This window comes from Pholcus phalangioides, unplaced genomic scaffold, assembly GCF_987345545.1.
Source record: "Pholcus phalangioides strain wild (caught in Gottingen) unplaced genomic scaffold, Ppha-v1.0 ptg000010l_1, whole genome shotgun sequence".
Lineage (NCBI taxonomy): Eukaryota > Metazoa > Arthropoda > Arachnida > Araneae > Pholcidae > Pholcus > Pholcus phalangioides.
Window position 1 is genome coordinate 19,845,041 of NW_028301603.1, and position 9,616 is coordinate 19,854,656.

The 9,616-nt window shown below is 39.8% G+C and overlaps 1 protein-coding gene across 1 annotated transcript; it reads right to left on the bottom strand.

Moving 5' to 3' along the window:
• Window positions 1-317: 317 nt before the first annotated feature.
• On the bottom strand, window positions 318-7,155 carry LOC149081069 (dual specificity protein phosphatase 23-like). The gene is made up of 3 exons (XM_089237843.1): window positions 7,081-7,155; window positions 5,230-5,498; window positions 318-3,598 (listed from the first exon to the last, which is right to left on the bottom strand). Coding segments are annotated over exons 1-3 (501 nt in total). The 5' UTR covers window positions 7,082-7,155; the 3' UTR covers window positions 318-3,367.
• Window positions 7,156-9,616: the final 2,461 nt, after the last annotated feature.

A 9,616-nucleotide genomic window follows, 5' to 3' on the forward strand; every position in this document is an offset into this window, starting at 1 on the left:
GACCCGTGACACATTCCCAGATCACTTCAATGGCTCGAGGAGCATCTCCAGATCATTTGAGCTGCCATCAATTCATACTTAGATTACTTAAGCAACCCCAAACACATTTCCAAATCACTTGAGAGACCAACGCCCCACCTCTGTTTGATTCAAGTGGATTGGTACATTTGCAGCTTACTTAAGTGGGGTGGCCGACACATTTTTAGATCATTCGAGTGGTCAGCAGTACGCTTCGAGATCACTTGAGCGGCCCGCAACACAATTACAGTTCACCTAAGCGGTCTGCTGCATGATTATAGATCACTTAAGGTCCGATCCAGCTGTGGTGTCAAACTCCGAAGAAATCAACGCTGATGATCCGGGAGTGATCTCTGATAACAACGACAACAATGATGACGACAGTCTTTCAAATCACATTTATTTTCTATACATAAACATGTACGACATTTATAATACATGGGGGTTTGTCAAGGACAGTATCAAGCATATCCTAATAAACTCCACATAAATAGTACACTCACAGCGTTTCTCAACCTTAATGCCCTAGCGGAACCCTTGAAATAATTTCGATCTCTAAAGAACCTTATAAGTAATATCTTGGGAGCTCTTGAAGCTCCATTTTCTAAGGAATCCTTTAAATAATTTGAATGTTGCGGGGATCCCTTGAAACAATATTCAATGCTCTAATAAAACCGCTCATGAGGTTACACGAAAGTTCAAGAATCACCTGGGAAATATGCATGACCTGTAACAGTAATATGAACATCCTTTAGAATGACACCCTAACCACTGCTCTAGTAGCGGATAAAAGGCATTCTTTTTGTTGAAATATTTCTGTACACTGTCACGTCCTTCTTTTGTATGATAATCATGGTCCCCACATGCTGGACGGGGCCCCCAGGCTGGAATCTTTTGCGGTCCCCCTGTCAGACTTTTCACGGGTCCCTTCTGCAGTTAAATTATAGGGTGAAAAAGCAAAAAATGATGAGAACTGTCCCGGGCCCCAGGGCAAGAGCCCTGTCCGCCCCCCCCCTTGTGGGGGACATGATGATAATACCCAATTGCATCCTTGAATGTATTGTATTTGACCACAATATGCTCTTGTAAGAAGGTGTGCCACACGCAGAGAAGGGCTACAGAACTACATTAGGGTTTAGGTCCCGCCAGAAGTTATGCAAATCTCTCTTTTTCTTCACATCATTTGGAACTGTCACATACGCTAATCGAGTGTCGCAAATAATCTCGATACTGCAACATGTCCTCCTTTTGCATCATGTTTCACCTCTATACAGCAATACCCACTGGTCAAAATTTAAAATATTTTCTATTCTGATGCAACATATGCAACACTTCACCACAAACGTCACACATATACGTATAACCCGATTGAGCCTACAGAACTCCAGGTGAGAATAAAAAGAGGCACACAGCCCACCAAACAGAAAAAAGGCTAAGAGGCCCAATAAACAGTCTGAGACCCCCTACACGTGATGGGGATAAGACCCATGCAGCCCGACCGGGACGCCCTGCATGTGAACGGATGGACAGGATGGAACCACGCCGAATGGTGACAAAACCCGTGTAGATACCAAGTGGCCCTGTCCGTGGGCCGACGTAGGATGCTGGCCGATATATTGTTGCGAGCTCTCATGGAAAAACGGACTCTGAATACTGTGGCTGGATTCCAGTACACAATTCATGCTGACCCCCTTGACATGTGATCCATCGTATAGGGCCCCTTACAAAAGTGATATTGATTATGCTAAAGCTTCTTCCCCCATGTTGTGTGCCCACGTGGGCTCCCCTCCGAGTTGCTGTTATGGTTTTTGACTAAGCCTCACCGGGCTCTGTGATGTTTTATTGTTTGATTCTTATAATTTTCTGCAATTCTTTTTAGCTTTTTCTCCCTTTTCTTTTCTCCCGTTTCCTCGATTAACCGGCCTGACTACCGACTGGAGTTTTTCCCGGCACTGAGCTTATATCTCTAATGCAACAGAGTGCTAGTCGTGCTCGGTTTGTTGAGTTCAGTTTCTTATCCTTTTTTCCTACCCTTGACCCGCTTTTGATTATATTTTCTTTTCCATGGTATGTCTCCTGTCTTATCCTGCCCCCTTGCCCCCTTCCCCTCATCCATGAGTGAGATCCTTTCTACTTATTGAATTGATTTTGTGAGTAAATTTATAGTGAACGAAGATTTTATAAATAAGACCCAGGATATCACAATGTGAATTCCTCTGGACTGAGTTGGACTAGAGTTCCGTGTGCTTCCCTCTCGAGGGGGCGGAAGGTTCCATGAAGGGCCATTTCAACATTATGGGACCTCTGAAAAAAAAATGGTTTCTAGAAAACCGTACTTAGCTGAAAAGTAGTACCTTACATTTATGCATACTTAATCTCGAAAATCATAGTACCAGATCTCATGATGTAGGCTTAGAAATCGAGGTGCCCATGTGTTCAGATGGAGCGGCTGGTTGGTTCTATAGACAGTTCTGCTTGATTCTGAGAGTAGTCTGACTTTTTTCTCTATCAAAAGCTTTTTTTTTTCAAAGCTTCATTTCTTCACAACTGAATTTCTTTCACAGCCCTCTGTGGCTCCCCCCTTAATAATCTGCCATGGAAAACCTTCCGCTTTATATTCATCCATGGTTCCCTTAGAACAGTGTTCCCCAAACTGGGCAATATCACCCCCTGGTGGGCGATAGAATGGTATGGGGGGGGCAATAGAAGCTGCGGGTATAACATAGGAATCCTATGGGTTCGCTTGAGTTGGGGGCGATGAGGGAAAAAAATTTCTGAAGAAGAAGACAATGGAACAAAAAGTTTGGGAAGCTATGCCTTAGAATAGTGATTCCCAACGTGGGCATTCACACCCCCTGGTGGCGATGGAATGTTCCAGGGGGGCGGTAGAAGCTACGGGTATAACATAGAATCCAATGGATTAGATTGCGTTAGGAGGCGATGGGAGAAAAAAAGTTTTAAAACAGGGGACGATGGGACAAATAAGGTTGGGAAACTACACGTTATGACAGCAAGGGGATATTCTAAGACCCCCTAAGACTTCTGTTTGTGTCTATGTTCTACTGCTTCCTACTGTTGATGGTTGCTTAGCCCTTGAAGTAAAAAGAATAATATTTGGAAGGCGTGTGTCATAATTGTTCGTGTCCTATTACTAGTGTCATAATTATTTGCATTGATATTTATCACTACTTCTCATGAGAACCCCCCCAGGGATCCCTAATGTTGTACAGAACTCCGATTGAGAAACGCTGCCCTATTTCCTTTAGAAGAAGGAAAACAAACATCCCATTGACTAAAGGCAAAATAATCATAATTATCAAAGACCATATTCTCCGCCATGTTGGGCAGCTTATTCGGTGTCGCTGGTTGGTTCCGATTTCTTGGGCAGCCTCTTCTTACACAGGTAATAGTAATATTCCATGACGGATTCCTCTTGAGAATACGTCTCTATGGATCCCGGCCGATCCCTCTTGATCCTACCCATCGCAGACTGGGGCGACATGTTGTGGAATTTGATCAAGTAGCAGGCCGCCATTGTTCCTGTCCGTCCACGTCCCATTCTGCAATGGACACCGACAACCTACAAGAGAACAAACAGAGAAGCAATAATGATGTGTGTTACGGTAAATGTGATGAATCCGGTGATTGGCCATAATAACCGACTATTTTGGTATGTCTAATAAATGTCACTATCATTTTAACGACCATATGACGTAACGGCAAATGCATAATCCCGAAGCGTCGTCGGTAAATTTTTTAAATGCTACAAATATCATCACTTTTACCGGTGATTATGCATAATACCCGCCCGTCGTTGGTAAACATGATACATCCTGCTACATTCATCACATTTGCCGGTTATTATGCATAATCGGTATTTCGTATTGGTATATACGAGAAATCGGTCCCATTGAAGGGATAATATTTATTACAGTCGAATCCCGTTTTAACGAACACTTTTCTCATCCCCCAAATAAGTTTACAAAGGAGCAATGCTAGGTAACCTTTAATTCCTTTATAACGAAATTTCATTTTAACGAAGTGATTCCTCCGGTCTCTTGGCGTTCGTTATAACGGGATTCGACTGTATTTATTTGTGAACCAGAGTGTGAACCGGATATAATGAACCCCGATTCAACTAATTTTTTCGAACATCCCCGAAATAACTACTTCTATTTGACAAATTCTGAAATCAAACCTCGATATAAGGAACAAATACATTTATATACAGTTAACAAATTTTGCGATCGTACCCCGATATAATGAACATTAATTTAAAAAATTGATTTAAAAATTTGATTTAACGAATTTTCATGCAAGTTTTTATGCAAATGCAATCAGGCCCAAATGTAGGAAACTCTCTTTTAACGAATTTTGCAATCGAACCTTAATGTAACAGAAAGATACTCAACAAATTTTATTTGGAAACTTTGAAAAATTAAAGGGGAGTACGTTGTATCCGTATCACTATAACCGATTCTTCAAACATACTAAATGAAATAAGGAAGGCATGGTCATGTCTCCAGTGGTGTAGATGGTAGCATGCTTGCCCGGTATGCCAGAGGGATTGGGTTCAAGTCCCGGCAGAGACGCGATGACGTTTCTTTCCGAGTTCACCTCAGCATAATATCCGAAAAATAACTGTTTCCATACTAAACTTATTTGGGAATTTTTTTCACATTTATCGAATTCACCAATTACACCAGGGTATTATGCATCATCGCCTGTGAAGGCGATAACTTTTTAAGTATTTATCGAATTTACCAAGGGCTCTTGGGTATTATGCATAATCACAGGCAAAAGTGGTAAATTTATCAAACTTACCAAAACCATTGGCGATTACGCATAATCAGTGTCGTCTTAAAGCATGGTCTAAGGGGGAGGGGCGGCTCAAAATAATGATATCTGTTTAAGATTTCCGATATTAAGCATGTAAATTTGTAAGCAAGTATTTCTGGACAGGTCGGGTGACACAAAATCGCTTTGCCCGGGAGCCCATGATGCACTTAAGACGGCCCTGTGCATAATAAGCAGTTATTATGCATAGTTACAGATTTATCACATTCCCCATAACAATTACAACCAAAACAAAATGATACAGAGTACATATAAAAAGACGGCGGCTCAATGTTACGGCCAATGTCCGAATTCTGAAGACTCGGCAATAACTGGAACCAACCTATCAACAATGAGCAAAGGGAGAGAACTCACCTTCCCTTTATCAAAGGCTTCTTGACACGTGGATATGAATTTGTCGATCTGATAGATGGCCGGAGGATGGAATTCCCCGATTCTGATCTCTGTCCACTTGAAGTCCGGAAACGCATGAACTGGAGGTTTCTTCTCTGGAGATAACGTGATCAGGTACGTTATCCCGACATCCTGGAGATATCTCAGATGTTCGGGCGAAGACGGATAACCGAATGCTGCCAACTTGCCTTCGTCGATCCACGAGAAGTTCATCGGTCTCTTCAGTGCCACTGCGAATAATCAAAACGAATGAACATTTGTGAATATGCACGCAATCAACAATCATTCAGATTTGCGTATGATTTTTTACAGCAATTGTTGCAAAACTTATTCAGCCCAGTTTTTCCTCAAGCAATTTGGCTTTGAATTACATGCTCTTGGGAACTTTTGCAACATAGTGAATCAGTTCTTTAAATACTCTCATTCGCTTGCCATTTTTATTTCCTGTCATTGCCAATTTGCGATATTCAGAAATTTTGCAAATATAGTCGACGTCACATATTATAACCATGGATAATGATATCATTCGGTTATGTTACCACTTTTGGCGATGTTCCTTATTTTTCCGTACTTTTCTCGAACAAATATGGTCAGCCTACGTGGAATTCATTGTAGCACTTTTTACAATCCCGTGCGTAATATTACGTTCGCATACCAGTGGACAAATTCAAACAAGTTCTCTGTGTTTTCTTTCGCCTCTTCGCCATCGCGAAGCTTTACACAGTAACATCTCTACGGAAGTTGTTTTTCCTTCCCTCCCTCTTTTATTTCTAAACCACCGTTAATGATTTTATTCCAACACATATCTTTCTATACATGGAAGAGGGAAAGGGAACACTTAGGGTGGGGTGAAAAGAGGACTTAAAAAACTCTTTTTATCTACACCTTACCTCTATTATACTTTTTCCTTTTATGGAAATTTTTACCCTCTCCTCTCTCTCTCTCCTCTCTTCCAGCACCTTTTTCATTTTTTAATGAGCCGTTGGATTAGCAAAGGGTTACCAGCTTTATCGCCGATCCGTCAAATAGAGCTAACTAATCAAATTTCTAGGCAAAACCAACGTGAAGTGGTTAATTCACTGCAATTCCCAGTAATGCTTCATTTTCCGCCATTAGCGATTTTTCAGTGATTCCTGCAATAAATGGCAAGTCTGCTCACATTTGACATCGTTTTATGGTAGCTAAACGTCCCATATTTCCCGGGACAGTCCCGGTTTCTCTGTTTTTTTTCGCTCTCCTGACATTTTTTGCAAAAATGTCTCGGTTTTTCACGTATTTCCAACGGAGCTAACTTGACTTTTCATTCTTCAAATCAATGATTGAAATTATCTTTGCAACTCGGAAATTACACGAGGATAATTACGACTACAAACAAGAATATTCATTTCACACACATTTGCCATGTTTTTCTGTTTTAAGTCATTCCAATTTGAAGTGGAGCTTCATTTCCAGCGATTGACGACTTTTATGTGATTTTAGCGTGAGTTAGAAACTTTGCTTACTTTTGACATCATTTTTGACTTTAATAGGCGATGTCCCGTATTTTTCTCGAGCAAATATGGTCAATTCAGTAATAACTAGTGATGTCCCGTTTTTTTGAACAAATATGGTCAGATTATGTTTGTTGAAAACATTGAGCAACTCTTTAACAAACATAAGAAAATTTCGGCTATTGCATCATTGAATGATTTTCTGTCCATTCAAAGATGGCTACCAGCTGATTCATCAAAATTCGCGACATCAATAAAAATGAAGCATTTTTTGCAATTCACAATATTTAACATGGGAAAATGGAAGAAAATTTACACTTACTCGTGGTTTCCAAGATGTTGAACGAGAAAAAATTTCTCGCAATCGATCCTTCCTCGTGGAAATAAATACTATATAGAAAATGATGCAATCAATCCCCTTTTTCCTCATTAAAACCGCAGACGTCATGTGCTGCCATCTATGAGTGATTGTTAGAGTTGAGAAAGTCGTTTCCTTTTAATTACTGTAAATCAAAAACGTATTTGAAGATTCTTACTGAAAAAAAATCGGAAAGAATCAATCCATAAAAGATTTTACATCATCTCCAAAATTGTTTCGTACAAAAAACATGAAAAATTCTATTGAAAAAATTTGTAACATGTGCAGCTGATCCCGCATATAACGTTCCCACTTACAACGTTCTCCCGCTTAGTAGGACTAATTTTCTTGGTCCCAACAAATTTTCCCACTTACAAAGTTTTTTCAAGACGATTTTTGAAAAAACGTTATAAGCGGGATCCACGGTATATATATATATTACGGTAAATGTGATAAATGCGGTTATTACACATTATGCGGTTATTACATATGCGGTTGTATTTGTATAATGTGTATAATGATAATAACCAGTTATACCCATACTTATATTACAAGTATTTTGGTAAGTTTGATAAATTTCCTCTAAATTTATCATTTTTACCGTCGATTATGCATAGTGCCCAAGTGTCGTTGATAAATATCCCTATGATTATCACTTCTACCGGCGATTATGCATAATACCCAACCGTCGCGTTGCTGGTAAACATGGTAAACCGTACTATATGATATCCTACACATGATAATTCATACATGTATTGTAACATTATAGCGGTTTCCGACTATATTCATCGCACACACTGGACTCATTTGTAATTATTTTTATATTTATCAAATTCACCAATTGCACTTGAGTATTATGCACACAATCACCGATAAAAGCGATAAATTTCAAGTATTAATCAAACTTACCAACGACGCTCGGGTATTATGCTTATTCGCCGGTATAAGTGATAAATTTGTCACACTGAGATGATTGGTAGGTATAGCGAATCGTGCTTACACATGTACCGTTACATATTTTCCGCGGAATATTTGGCACGTGAATAGTGGTACGTGGGAGGGGTATATATAGGATCCATCATGCAGCCCTCCCCCCCCCCCAAAGGATCGAGATTATAATTGTAATAAAATCTTTCAAATACTGTTTCAATCCATTAAATGCATTTTGAAGATTTAAAACTCGGGGTCGATAAGATACCCGCCAAAGGATGTTTAGAGGTGTCGCGAGTTCTATACCCTGTTCGTTTTTGTCTGAAACTTTCCTGATACAGGAGTACAACCAGTGCCGTCTTAACGCATGGGCACGGCTCGGGGGCCTCAAGGGAATAGGGACCTCAGAAAGATGAGAAGTAGGTGAATTTTTCGAGAATTCGCCAGGTAGGGACTCAGAAAAATCGCTTGGCCCTGGGGCCCGTGATGCTCTTAAGACGGCCCTGAGCACAACAGAAATGGTGGCATGACCACAGAAAAATATTGCTACCGTGGAAAGTCCCATATCGAGGATGGAACTCCCTGCGTAGGTCCATAAATCTCCCTGCGTAGGTCCAAAATTATGGGTATGCTCAATCGCATCACATTTCCACAGGCAAAACTTTCATTAAAGAACAAAATTATTGTTTTTAAATCCATAATAAGACCTACTCTACTCTATGCTTCGCCAGCTTGGGCGCATGCTTGTAAAACGAATATCAAAAAACTACAGACTATGCAGAACAAAATACTCAGAAGATTTGTTGGAGCCCCTTGGTTTGTTCGTGGAATAAACATCAGACAAGACTTGGACATACCTCACATATCCACATACATTAAGAAATTAAACAATGATCAATTCGAGCGAATGTTTAGTTCCCAATTCGAACATCTGAGGGAAATTGTTGACTATGATGCTGACTGCTTAAGGAAATATAGGAGGCCCAAACAAATTGGGCGCCTTACATGGGAGAATTTGTAAAGATGCTTTCTTCTACAAATCTCATTGTATACATACTATTTTAATACATAAATTCTCTCATTCAATTGTATATACTCACATTACTTGCATACTATGTATCTATCCACTTTTGACATTTATTCGCATCTATTCGATTTGTATCTTCTCATTATTGAATTTTGTATATACACATATATTTCCCAATTGAACTTGACCTGCATATGATGTACATTTGAAAAAGGTGTAAAAAAAAAAAAAAAAAAGAGCGAGAATACTCTTTTTGAACTTTGGATTGTTTTGCTTACATAAAATTTATCAATAGTAAATCCCCATTAATTTCTGATGCACTGAGTTGAAACAGAACTTTATTACCTGTATTGCATTTTTGATGTTACTGCTGGGGTTTTTGCGTCACGACTCCCATGTGATGTTTTTCCCCCCATTCCACTTCGAATAGATGTTGCTAGCTGCAGATTGTGTGACCTGCTTCTGTGAACTGTGATGACATTTGCCTGCTTATAGCCAGATCATGACTTTTAACCAATTTGACCAGTTCTTTTTACATACACG